The following is a 13,213-nucleotide window of genomic DNA, read 5'->3' on the forward strand; positions in this document are numbered from 1 at the left end:
TATATACTTACACACATATATTATATCTATACTAATAAAAGGCAAAGGACTGACTGACTGACTGACTCATCACTAATTCTCTAACTTCCCGTGTAGGTAGAAGGCTGAAATTTGGCAGGCTCATTCCTTACAGCTTACGTACAAAAGTTAGGCAGGTTTCATTTCGAAATTCTACGTGTAATGGTCATAACTGGAACCTGTTTGACTGACTCATTCATCACTAATTCTCAAACTTCCCGTGTAGGTAGAAGGCTGAAATTTGGCAGGCTCATTCCTTACAGCTTACTTACAAAAGTTAGGCAGGTTTCATTTCGAAATTCTACGTGTAATGGTCATAACTGGAACCTGTTTTTTGTCCATATACTCTAATGGAGGAGGCGGAGTCACATATCGCGTCATCACGTATTACGCCTCCTACGTAATCACGTGAACTGAAAACGAGGAAGAGATTTACAGTACAAGTCAAACGCGGGAACGAAGGTAAATGACGTTAATTGTTGACTGTCTTTTAATACTGTGTACTTGTTGAGTGTCTTTTAATACTGTGTAAGCATACATATTAACACATGTGCAATTAAACGTGTGCATTTACGGGGTGATTTCTCAGGCTTAAAAGCTCGCCTTTTATTAAAAAGGTAAATGCAAACTCTTTTCATTCTGAAGGGCACAAACCACGTTAGATTTCAGCCGTTAAACGCGCTAAAATGTCAGTACACCAGATAAATAAGCGCAACATATTATCAGTTGTATTGTATGCTTACAATACATATAGAAATGTGTTAATCGTTAACTAATATTATGGGATGGTGTTTTTCGACTCGCGCTTTGATTTAAACGATTGCATGTCTTGGTGGGTTTGCGTAGCTTATTGTCAATATCTTTACAGTTCTTTTTAAGACTTAATTTAAAAAGGTTTTCTTTTCTTCTTAATAAAAATTTAAAAGCAGGACTTTAAAAGCAGTGCTCACTTCACTCCCTTACGGGAATCGAACCTCGGACGTCAGCGCTAGAGGCTAAGCCCCTAAAATTGCGCCACGGCGTGTGGTTCGTTTATTTGACAGCATGTAGATCGGGGTAATTACATTCACGGCATTCGTAGTCTGATTCACAATCTGATTGTATGGGTGGTTACCTACCAGGTAACGCTTATGGTTAGCCAGCAAGTCATCTCGAAGTGATCACTCGAGTGAACACAGCTTCACAAAAAAACAGATCCTTAACAAACTGTTATTGGTATATTTTCCCTCAATTTTAAAAGGTTTTCTTTTCTTCTTAATAAAAATTTAAAAGCAGTACTTCGCCGGTGCGAAGTGCGGGGATTTGAGCGACTGACGCATACAGACATATTCATGAGTGCAGGTACTTCGGAAAGAAAGCACCGTGTAAACCTAAAGTTTAAATTAAGTTCATAGACCTACAAAAGTTTGCCATTGATTTGAGGCAAGATTGCTTTTCTCATGTACAACTATACGTTGCATTCTTAACAGTAAGCTTGCACAGCTTGGTCATATTACAACCTGAGTGCTGAACTGACAACGTCGTATACAAACAGAACTATAACAATCGTAATAAACAAACAAAAAAAAAAAGCGAAGAACCCTTGGATTTAATAAAAAGGCTCTTTCCTTGGCGAAGCAAAGAAAAACGAAGACCTTATATGGCGTTCGTTTATAAAACAGCGGAAAAGCTGTGTTAAGGCTGCTTCACAAAAAAACAGATCCTTAACAAATTGCTATTGGGATATTTTCCCTCAATTTAAAAAGCTTTTCTTCTTAATAAAAATTTAAAAGCAGTACTTCGCGGGGATTTACATATATATATATATATATATATATATATTATATATATATAATATATTATATATTTTATATATTTTATATATTTATATATTATATATATTTATATATACATATATATATATTATATATTATATATATCCATCCATCCTTTTTCCAACCCGCTGAATCCGAACACAGGGTCACGGGGGTCTGCTGGAGCCAATCCCAGCCAACACAGGGCACAAGGCAGGGAACAATCCTGGGCAGGGTGCCAACCCACCGCAGGACACACACAAACACACCCACACACCAGGCACACACTAGGGCCAATTTAGAATCACCAATCCACCTAACCTGCATGTCTTTGGAATGTGGGAGGAAACCGGAGTGCCCGGAGGAAACCCACACAGACACGGGGAGAACATGCAAACTCCACGCAGGGAGGACCCGGGAATCGAACCCAGATCTCCCAACTGCGAGGCAGCAGCGCTACCCACTGCGCCACCGTGCTGCCCTATATATATTAGTATTTCCTTCTTTAATGCAGTACAACCCATGGCCAAGGTCTTACCAATATCATGGAAAGCTTTTAAAATGTCTCATTAGACAGAAACATGGCCATTATATGAACACAGCCTCTGTAATACCACCCACATTGCAGGTATTTTCTGGGTTGCTTTTGCTATAATGGGGGCTTTTGCAAAGAGAGTTTATTGATAGACCAGTTGCTTTTGGATATGTATATTCTCTTACCAGTTGCTGTAGGACCTAATTTACATTTGGTGTATCCTCTGGACTTGAACATGTTACTTGCTATACCACTGTTACTTTTTCCTTTTATTTTTTTCTGCCACTTTAAAGAAAACAAAAGAAAAACAGTTTACAAGATTGGCACCCCAAGTTGGGAAAAAACCCTGGTTTATGGAAAATGTTGGGTTGTGGTAGTATGTAAACACACAACAAGCGACAACTATTCCACTTTACCTATTCAAAATGGTTATACTTTAGTTCCAATCTAAGACTAAAGATGAAACATGATGAAAGGAATACCCTTAAAACATATTAGTTTAAAAAGTCACAGACATGCATATACTGTAAAAATTATTTAAAAATTAGCATAAATTTGCAGAGTAGTTTAATAAGTGTTTTACCTAACGTTTTATAAGTTAAGAAATAAAAGGAACAACTCTGCAGTAATGTAGTTGATCATCTTATTTAAGAATTTGAATAGAAAGAAATGAATGGTATTATCCTCTTTAATAAAATCCCTGTGTGTGTCCAGGTGTCCGTGTATGTGTGTGTCTTCTGGTGAAGTGCGCATGCGCGGGGCATGGTGCGACGCGTGATATTATTGTCATAGAATGCTGGAGGCGTTTTACAGAAATACAAACCAGTATTACTGTGAGAGGAAATTAAAGGTACATAATACAGTGATGTATATTACAGCCACATACAAGCCAGTATTTCTTAAAGGCATATTACCAACGAGCACGCCTGTATTACCGCCAGAGAAAATTAAAGGTATATTACGGACGTACAAGCCAGCGGACATACAAGACAGTATTACTGTCACAGAAAATTAAAGACACACAATACACGGCGGCAGCCCACGAAGAACGGTCAGCTCAGCAAGTAAACATCAACAAAAGAAATTCTGAAAGAAAGAAAAATACGACCAACAAAAAGAATGAGGTCAAAATCCCTTGCCATTTAATATAGACTGTTCCTTCTAATGTTTATGCACTACTGTTCTAGCGCCTGTTATTGTAATGGGCTAAATGACTAGTTTAGATATATTTCACCAGTAACCCCAGGAAGTTGGATATGTGACAACAATTTAAAGGACAGATAGCAAAATAGATCCCACTAATTATAAACCAGTGTTTATTAACTGTGCCCAATGTCTGATTATGGAAACCACAATCAGAAGTAAACTTAAGACTACTTGTATAAAAGCAATTTTGTAAATCGCTTTAGAAGATGAATATAACGTCTAGCATATTTGTTTAGCTTATTTGAACTTTCAACTGAAATAGTAGACATAAAAAAAGAATATCTGGATTTAATTAGGCTTTTAAAATTATTTTGATGTTCTACAAACTTTTGATAAAGTAATATTGCAAGTTGATGATGCATAAGAAATAAAGGGATAAAAGGAGAATGCTGTACTGTGAGAAAGTTCATAAATATAGAGTCATAGAGATCTGTCCTGAAACAATTACTTTTTCTCAGATAAATTATACATTTTGAGGAGGCAGCAATGATAAACAAAAAACAATTTACTGTCAGACAAGGCAAACAAAGTGTTATTTACTGCAGGCAAGTTCAAGACTCAGTATCAGCATCAGTAATTGTGAAGGGAAGAGTGGTTATGCTAATCTGGAGAAAATAAACTGACAAGGATTTGTAGATTAATTATTCTTATCCACCACTCTGTGCAGAAGTCATTAAAAAAAACTGAATAAAATGTAGTTGATATTGGTAAATGTGTAAAATATTAATCAAGGTGCATTATGTTCAGTCTCTATAAAGAGGATAGCGAGACCACATCTGTAGTAATACGTGCAGTTCTGATCATCATATCACATGAAAAATATAACAGCATTAGAAGCTGCCCTGAGTAAGCATGTGCAACCCTGGACTAAAAGGCACATTCTTCTCCGACATCCTAAGAGAACTAATACAATTAATAAGAACTAATACAATTTTTGTCTTTTGTCATGACTCAGGCGCCGCCGAGAGTGGCAGCCTTTTCAGCAGCTCCGTGTACGACTTTATTTTTCTACCTTTTATTTTTCTCTTTATTATTTTTTATTGATCACTCCTATCACTTTCATTTATGTGGATTCGTTCCCTAGACACTTTTACTATTACAAAGTGGACATGGATTTTTACACACCGAGACTCGTCTATTCAAGTAGTCAACTTCAAGCGCTGAGAACAAATGCCAGTGTCGGTGTGGTTCCCTATTTACCCGACGAGGTAAGAAGGCGGTATCGTGGCAGCAGAGCTGGCACTAAGCTAAAAATGAAGCGGCTTGCAAGACAGTGGCGTTTTAAGCCTTCTGTGCCTTCTGTGATCCTGGGAAATGTGAACTCACTACCAAATAAGATCGACGAACTGGCTGCGCAGGTGAAAAATGTAAGAACCTACAGAGAATGCAGTTTGTTGTGCTTTTGCGAAACGTGGCCAACTACCACCATCCCAAATGCTAACGTGGAGCTACCTGGGTTTAGCACAGTTAGAGCGGACAGAGACGCAAATACCTGCAGGAAGCAGAAAGGAGGAGGTCTAGCTCTCTATGTCAATACAAAGTGGTGTAACTCTGGACATGTAAACGTCAAAATCTCCACTTGCTGTAGGGACATCAAACTGTTGGCCGTAAGTTTGCGTCCCTATTACTTGCCCAGAGAGTTTGGACACGTCATTGTTGTTATTGTTTACATCCCTCCTCGGGCAGACGTGGAGATATCGAGTGACATCATCCATTCTACTGTTGCTAAGTTACAAACACAGCACCCTGAGGTGCTTGTGCTAATCACTGGAGATTTTAACCATGTGACGCTGGACAAAACATTACCTGCCTTCTCCCAGTATGTGGACTGTAACACCAGGGGAAATAAAACTATTGACTTACTGTATGCAAACATTAAAGACGCATACAGCGCCACCCCGCTGCCTGCGCTTGGGAAAGCAGATCATAACCTGATTCTGCTTCAGCCTCACTACAAACCAAGAGTGAGGGAGCTACCTACAACCACACGCTCATTCAGGAAGTGGTCCCCTGAAGCAGAGCAGGCTCTGAGGGACTGCTTTAGAACTATGGACTGGGATATCCTGCAGGGATCACATAGTGAGAACATTGAGGAGGTTGTTGACTGCACTACTGACTACATCAACTTCTGTATGGACATTGTAGTTCCAGTAAGAACTGTACGCTGCTATGCTAACAACAAGCCATGGATTACAAGTGATATCAAGGGCCTTTTGAACCAGAAGAAAAGGGCTTTTAAAGGCGGTGATCAGCATGAGCTCAAGTGCGTGCAGAAGGAACTCAGAGTCCAGCTCAGGGAGGCAAAGGAGCAGTACAGGAGAAAGCTGGTGAAGAAGTTGCAGAATAACAGCATGGAGGAAGTGTGGGATAGGATGAAGATCATCACTGGCTGCAGCTTGAAGCGAGGTTCCACCATCGAGAGAGACGTGAAGAGAGCAAACCAAATGAACAACTTCTTTAACAGGTTTGACCACCCTAACCCATTCTAACCTCAGAGTACTGCACCCTCCACCCATCCTTCTGCTGACACCAGCATAGGAGAGACATCCCCACCCACAATTACAGCAGCGCAGGTGAGCAAAGAGCTGAGGAGACTTCGTGCCAGCAAAGCAGCGGGTCCAGATGGAGTATCACCACGACTGCTGAAGGCCTGTGCTCTGGAGCTGGGGAGTCCTCTACAGTTCATCTTCAACCTGAGCCTGGAACAGGGGAGAGTTCCGAGGCTTTGGAAAACATCTTGTATCACCCCGGTCCCAAAGGTATCACGTCCTAGTGAGCTGAACGACTTCCGGCCTGTCGCTCTGACGTCACATGTGATGAAGACCATGGAGCGGCTGCTGCTTCACCACCTGAGGCCACAGGTACGCCACGCCCTCAACCCTCTGCAGTTCGCATACCAGGAGAAGGTGGGAGCGGAGGATGCCATCATCTATATGCTACACCGATCACTCTCCCACTTGGACAGAGGCAGTGGTGCTGTAAGAATTATGTTTCTAGACTTCTCTAGCGCCTTCAACACCATCCAACCTCTGCTCCTTAGGGACAAGCTGACAGAGATGGGTGTAGATTCATACCTAGTAGCATGGATCGTGGACTATCTTACAAACAGACCTCAGTATGTGCGTCTCGGGAACTGCAGGTCTGACATTGTGGTCAGCAACACAGGAGCGCCGCAGGGGACTGTACTTTCTCCGGTCCTGTTCAGCCTATATACATCGGACTTCCAGTATAACTCGGAGTCCTGCCATGTGCAAAAGTTTGCTGACGACACTGCTATCGTGGGCTGCATCAGGAGTGGGCAGGAAGAGGAGTATAGGAACCTCATCAAGGACTTTGTTAAATGGTGCGACTCAAACCACTTACACCTGAACACCAGCAAAACTAAGGAGCTGGTGCTGGATTTTAGGAGGCCCAGGCCCATCCTGGACACCGTGATCATCAGAGGTGACTGTGTAAAGAGGGTACAGACCTATAAATACATGGAAGTGCAGCTGGATGATAAATTGGACTGGACTGCCAAGAGAGGACAGAGCCGGCTATACTTTCTTAGAAGACTGGTGTCCTTCAACATATGCAATAAGATGCTGCAGATGTTCTATCAGACGGTTGTGGGGAATGCCCCCTTCTACGCATTGGTGTGCTGGAGAGGCAGCATAAAGAAGAAGGATGCCTCACGCCTGGATAAACTGGTGAGGAAGGCAGGCTGTATTGTAGGCATGGAGCTGGACAGTTTGACATCCATGGCAGAGCAACGGGCACTCGGCAGGCTCCTATCAATTATGGAGAATCCACTGCATCAAATGAACAGTGTCATCTCCAGACAAAGGAGCAGCTTCAGTGACAGACTGCTGTCACTGTCCTGGTCCACTGACAGACTGAGGAGATCATTCCTCCCCCAAACTATGCGACTGTTCAATTCCACCCGGGGGGGGGATAAACGTTAACATTATTCAAAGTTATTGTCTGTTTTTTCCTACATTTTTATTACTCTTTACTTTAATATTTTTTGTATCAGTATGCTGCTGCTGGAGTATGTGAATTTCCCCTTGGGATTAATAAAGTTCTCTATCTCTATCTCTCTCTCTCTCTCTGTGAATTTCCAATGGTGTATATATTCTGTAAATTAACAAATCACATACTTTAGAACAGTGCTGGAAATCCAGATGGAATGAACTCAAGATGGAAAATTGTCTTCTGTAGTGTCTGGAACTGAGTCACTTAACTGATGTGGAGACTGTGAGAAGTTCTAAAAAATATCTATTTGAGATATTAAGATAAATTTGCCGTTATCTAACCAAACAGATTTAATGAGTTGAATGGACTCCTTCCATAATTCTATATATAAAATCCCTTTGTGCGTCCAGGTGTCTGTGTGTGGGTGTCTTCTGGTGAAGTGCGCATGCGCGGGGCACGGTGCGATGCGCGATATTACTGTCAGAGAAAGTTAGAGGCGTTTTACGGAAATACAAACCAGTATTACTGCGAGAGGAAATTAAAGGTACACAATACAGTGACGCATAATACAGCCACATACAAGCCAGTATTACTGTCAGAGGAGATTAAAGGCATATTACCGACGCCAGAGAAAATTAAAGGTATATTACGGACGTACAAGACGGTATCCTTCAATAAGGGCGCGCACAAAAAGGCGAGCCTCAAAAGGGCGACCTCAATTGGGCGCTGCGAATAAAGCCGCGCGTAAATAAAGATCTGCACCTTTGTTGCTCTTCACATGTTCCAGAGCCATTTGAACTAAATTATCTACGAACGCCTTTATTCGCCACGCTCAATTGAGGTCGCCCTTTTGAAGCTCGCCTTTTTGTGCGCGCCCTTATTGAATAGAGCCGTACAAGCCATTATTACTGTCACAGAAAATTAAAAACACACAATACACGGCGGCAACCCACGAAGAACGGTCGGCTCAGCAAGTAAACATCAACAAAAGAAAGGTTGAAAGAAAGAAAAATACGACCAACAAAAAGAATGAGGTCAAAGTCCCTTGCCATTTAATATAGACTGTTCCTACTAATGTTTATGCACTACTGTTCTAGTGCCCGTTATTGTAACGGGCTAAATGACTAGTATAAAATAATATTGTCAGATCACTTTTTATTTCCCAGTCTTATTTATTTTGCATATATTTAATAAAATTATTAAAACAAAAATTAGGAAGAAAAAATAGTTTGTATGAATATTTCATAAATGCATATTCAGTAGTAATATCTGTTAAAGGTGCTGCTGGCGAAACATTTGGCTACTTCTGCTGTGGTTTGTACCGGAGTATTTCCCTGAAATCTGAATTTTTTATCATATTCCCAAATATATGTCAAACTGAAAAGGCCTTTCTCCCTGATTTTGTCTTTAGTAGATACCATCACAGTTTTCCTCTTGATGTTAATACTCATCTCCGTTGTTCCTGCTGCAAGGAATCCCCAAAACGTAGTGCTACTTACAAATATGCTTTACTATTCATATTTTTTAGTAACATGGTGTGCTATGTTTATTTGACTCTCTGTCTTGGTTCTGCCCTGGGCCCAAAAAGGTTCCTTTTTGTTTTTATTAGAGCTATGAAAACGTCTTCTGACTGAGTGGTGTGTTCTCAGTGTTTATTTGCAAAAGGGGTGGGGGGGGTCATATAATGGTTTTAAGTTTGCTCTGTCTTATTTTGTGCTAAGTTTTAGTCCCAGCAGTGCTTTTTTCTCTGTCTGTCTCTCTAAAGAGCTATTGGCCCGCATATTAAGGATAGCAGCTTATTTAAGAGTTCTTGCTCTGGACACCAAGGTAATCTCATCTTTACCTTGTAAGCACATGCACAGTCTCCGCTCCTGGGCTCATTTTAACTTGAATGACTGTATATTTATGGTGAGTGTACCTATCATAGTATATACAAAGATTTTAACTTTTGTTATTCTTTGGTCTGGTTAAATTTGAAGAGTTGGGCATTACAAGTCTTACAAACTCTAGTAAAGTTTTGGAATTTATCAGCTTAAGCAGTTAAATATATGAATATATTATGAAAAGGATATACAGAAGCCCAGTGCAAGACAGACATCCAAATACAGAGGATAGCATAAGGTCTTCTCTTTCTCTCCTCTGTTTGGCTTGTGGGTTAATGGGAGGGTTAATGGGATGACTTATCTTGTCAAAGCTGCTTCTCTTTCAGTTTCAGCAACGTTTTTGCGAAATGTGCATATCCTTTCACCCCTTAAAATATGATGAATTATGCTAAACGTTTCGTGAAATTCAGTAGGTTAAAATGTTAATAAATAGCCTGATTAGTTAATTCATGTGTAATTGTACACCATCTTCCAGAATGTCCTCCTTCTTTTATGAATAATTTGCAATCAGTAAAGCTGCCCAAAGTGTAGCTGTTGGTTTAGTATCATTTTTTCACCATGCACTCTTGTTTTTAGCTTAATATTGAGGCCCTCTCATGTTGCAAGTTAGCAGCTGTCTCTAATTCAATATCCATGACCATTCAAAATTATTTAGCTTTATGTGAAGCAATAAGGTGACTAGGCCATGTATCTGAGTTTGATCATCATCACAAATGGCATATGGTAGAGTATTTCTTCAACAGTGGCTTTCTCTTGACATTGTTTTCAAAATTGTTTCACTGAGTTATTTTAATGTTTGTTTCATATTCAGTTCATAAAAAAGAAACACGCCTAGGTTGTTCATCTGGGAGAATTCAGATTGGTACAATTACTATATTATGTGCTTTGTTACAGTTGTTGAAGGCAACTCACCTAATTTTACCTTTGCTATGTTGTGAAGATGTTCAAAACACCTTTAAATGATCGCATACATTATTTTTTAGGCAACAGAATATAAAAAAATATACACGGCTGTAAAGATTTTAGAAAGACAGAAAAATATTTAGTCTTATATTCTTGATTGTAACCAGAAGTTATATATATAATACTTTTGGTTTTATTTCATAAGGTGTTACCTGTCAAGTATTTAACACTAAAGAATGCTGAAGAAGCAATATACCTTTTCGAAGAAAATGAGACTGCAGACTTGGAAGATGAGACAAAAGATTATTCATCGGTTTTAGGTAAGTATTTTAAGCTTGGTGAACTTTATTATCACATGAATGGAAGATTTAGTTCATTGGGTGCACTGCAGTTAATTAACAAAAATATTGGATGAAACTGAAAAAAGATGTGGTAAAATATAAAATAAAACCATGAGGTTGCCAGTTCAATACCCACTTACAACTTGTTTTGTGACCCTAAGCAATCGGTTAAGTGACCACTGCTTCAGTTGTTTAAAAAAAAAAAAAAAAAAAGTTATCCTGATCTCATACTTTACCTCATCTTAAATAATGGAGTCTGCTAGTAATACAATAAAAATAATATTTAGCATTGAACAGCCTATTAAATTGAGTTAGAAAAAAATCTCTTGTATCACAGTCATAGTTGGGGGTAATATGTTGTTATGATCTGATTACGTTTCCCACTGTGCAAAGTAGTGTGAAGTGTTACAGTTTAAAAAAAGTAACTGTGATGTGATTACATCTGAGTTACCTAAAATTTTGTTACTTGCATTACGCATGTTTCTAAACACACAATGTGTACTATAAATGCCTTGAAGAGTAGGCATTTAATCTCGCATAACAGTGGAGTAAACTATGGCTACCCAATTTGCATTTCCTGCTTTATTGGTGCTGTTTATATGCACTATTTTAATGCAGGCATAGCGAACATTCAATTTTATGTTTGCTGTCAGATCTGTGCCAGAGATGTGTGTCATTTTACATAACATGATAGCCATTTGAAAAATAAAATCTTTTCAGTTTTAGAACACATTGAAACAGTATAATTTAACAGAGAGCCTAGTTTAAGAGAGACAGGGTAAAGCAAACCAAGGTGTGTATCCAGGAACATTTATAATTAAATATTGGGTGCAATAATATTTTTGTTCATTGTGATGTATAGTCTCTTGATCAAAAAGCCCGTAAGGAATTAGATTTGCTGAGGTAAAGGTTTTTATGTTACACAATGTTGGGGGTGTGGCGGATGGCCGTGGCCCTTGCCTGACTGGGACGCCTCCGCGCCGGAAGGACCATAGGAGGAAACGTGGCCAGAGTTGGGAGGAAGAGGACAAAGCCTGAACAGGAGTGTAGGCAGATGGACTGGCAGCAAGGAAGGGACTGTTGTGTCATATTGTGTCTTGGTGCTGGTGAATTGTGCACTTTGCCCTGTATATAAACCGTGTGCTGGGTGTTAAATCTGTGTCCTGCCTGTCTGTGTCTGGGTTGGCTTTCAAATGTGGCATTCCAGATGGGGCCTCGTGGCCGTCAGCTGGCAGGGGACCCATTTTATAACATTTTGTGGCAGACTGACGCAACAGTCCCTTCCTTGCCACCAGTTCATCCGCCTCCACTCCTGTTCAGGCTTTGTCCTCTTCCTGCTGACTCTGGCCACGTTTTCTCCCCTGGTCGTTCCAGCATGGAGGTGTCCTGGCCAGGCAAGGGCCCCGGTCATCCGCCACAGGGGTAACACATTAACAACAACATGCATTACATAGTCGGATTACTTTTTAAAGTAAAATACCTATTTAAAAAAAAAAAAAACACAGGTGTGCTTTACTATGGAAGCTTATTCCTGCCTTTTACCCCCCCCCCCCCAAAAAAACAAAACTGTTATCTCACAGAAGTATTTCTTTTTTTGCAAAGGTTTTGTCTGCTGCTGTTGGTGCAACATCATGCTCACACACACACACACGCACACACACACCATAGTTGTCAGGTGACAGTTAGTGAGGAAGAGGTTAAGGATGTGCATACCGTGCAACCAAGTGAAAAGAACTGAACAAAAGTTAGAAGTATACACCTGCATGTGCTGAGGGGTTAATTTAATCTGCCCAGATTAGTGCAGATTAAATGTGGAACATCACAGCAAAGTCTCTAAATACTTGTTTGAATTAAATATTTCAGCTTTTTATTTTTAATTTATTTGCAATATTTTTTGACTTGTTTTTCCATTTTTCATTGTGAGTTATTAAGTATAGATTGATGGGCAAAAATGGTACATTCATTCATTTAAAATGAAATCTTCAATACATGCAGAAAGTAAAGATGTCTGAATACTTTATGAATCCACTGTAAATTATTAAACACTGTGGCCTAAACTTGAGAAAATCTTTATATTCATGTATAAAATATCACAGTATCAGGTTAAAAAAAAACATTATCATTCCCTAACAACAAAGTTATAATTTTGAATAGGTCTAAACCTTTGTTTATGGCTTAAGTTATCCTTATATGTGATTGATTATGTTTATTTATCTAGTCCCCACTACTGTTTTATCAGTGATGACAATAAATAGGAAGATAAAATTTGTTTTATATAGAATGTTCATCTAAGAATATTAATTTAGAATATTTTTAGGGTTTCATACGTAAATGTTGTTTGCACAAAGTAATATATTTATTACACCTTCACTATTTTCTGTTCTTTCTTTTTATTTTCCTTTTATTTTTAGAAACCGCACTATGGCACTTCAGTATAGCTGAAAGTCCTGTATATTTTGCCCATTTAAATATATAGTTTGTCTTGTATCTGATTATACAATGTAAAAATTAAAGAACAAATAAAGATTTCATCCATAATTTTTGATTTAGTGTTGGCATGTGGGTGCATTGGCTAATAAT

At 39.2% G+C, this 13,213-nt stretch overlaps 1 protein-coding gene across 5 annotated transcripts in view; it reads left to right on the forward strand.

Annotated features, from left to right (window-relative positions):
- txndc16 (thioredoxin domain containing 16) overlaps positions 1 to 13,213 on the forward strand; it is a 131,798-nt gene that overhangs the window by 37,879 nt on the left and 80,706 nt on the right. For all 5 annotated transcript variants that reach the window (XM_051919952.1, XM_051919953.1, XM_051919954.1 and 2 more), the window contains one exon: positions 10,498 to 10,612. In XM_051919952.1, the coding sequence (XP_051775912.1) occupies positions 10,498 to 10,612 (115 nt within the window). The remainder of the gene's footprint in view (positions 1 to 10,497; positions 10,613 to 13,213) is intronic.

Source organism: Erpetoichthys calabaricus, chromosome 16 (assembly GCF_900747795.2).
Source record: "Erpetoichthys calabaricus chromosome 16, fErpCal1.3, whole genome shotgun sequence".
Classification (NCBI taxonomy): Eukaryota; Metazoa; Chordata; class Cladistia; order Polypteriformes; family Polypteridae; genus Erpetoichthys; species Erpetoichthys calabaricus.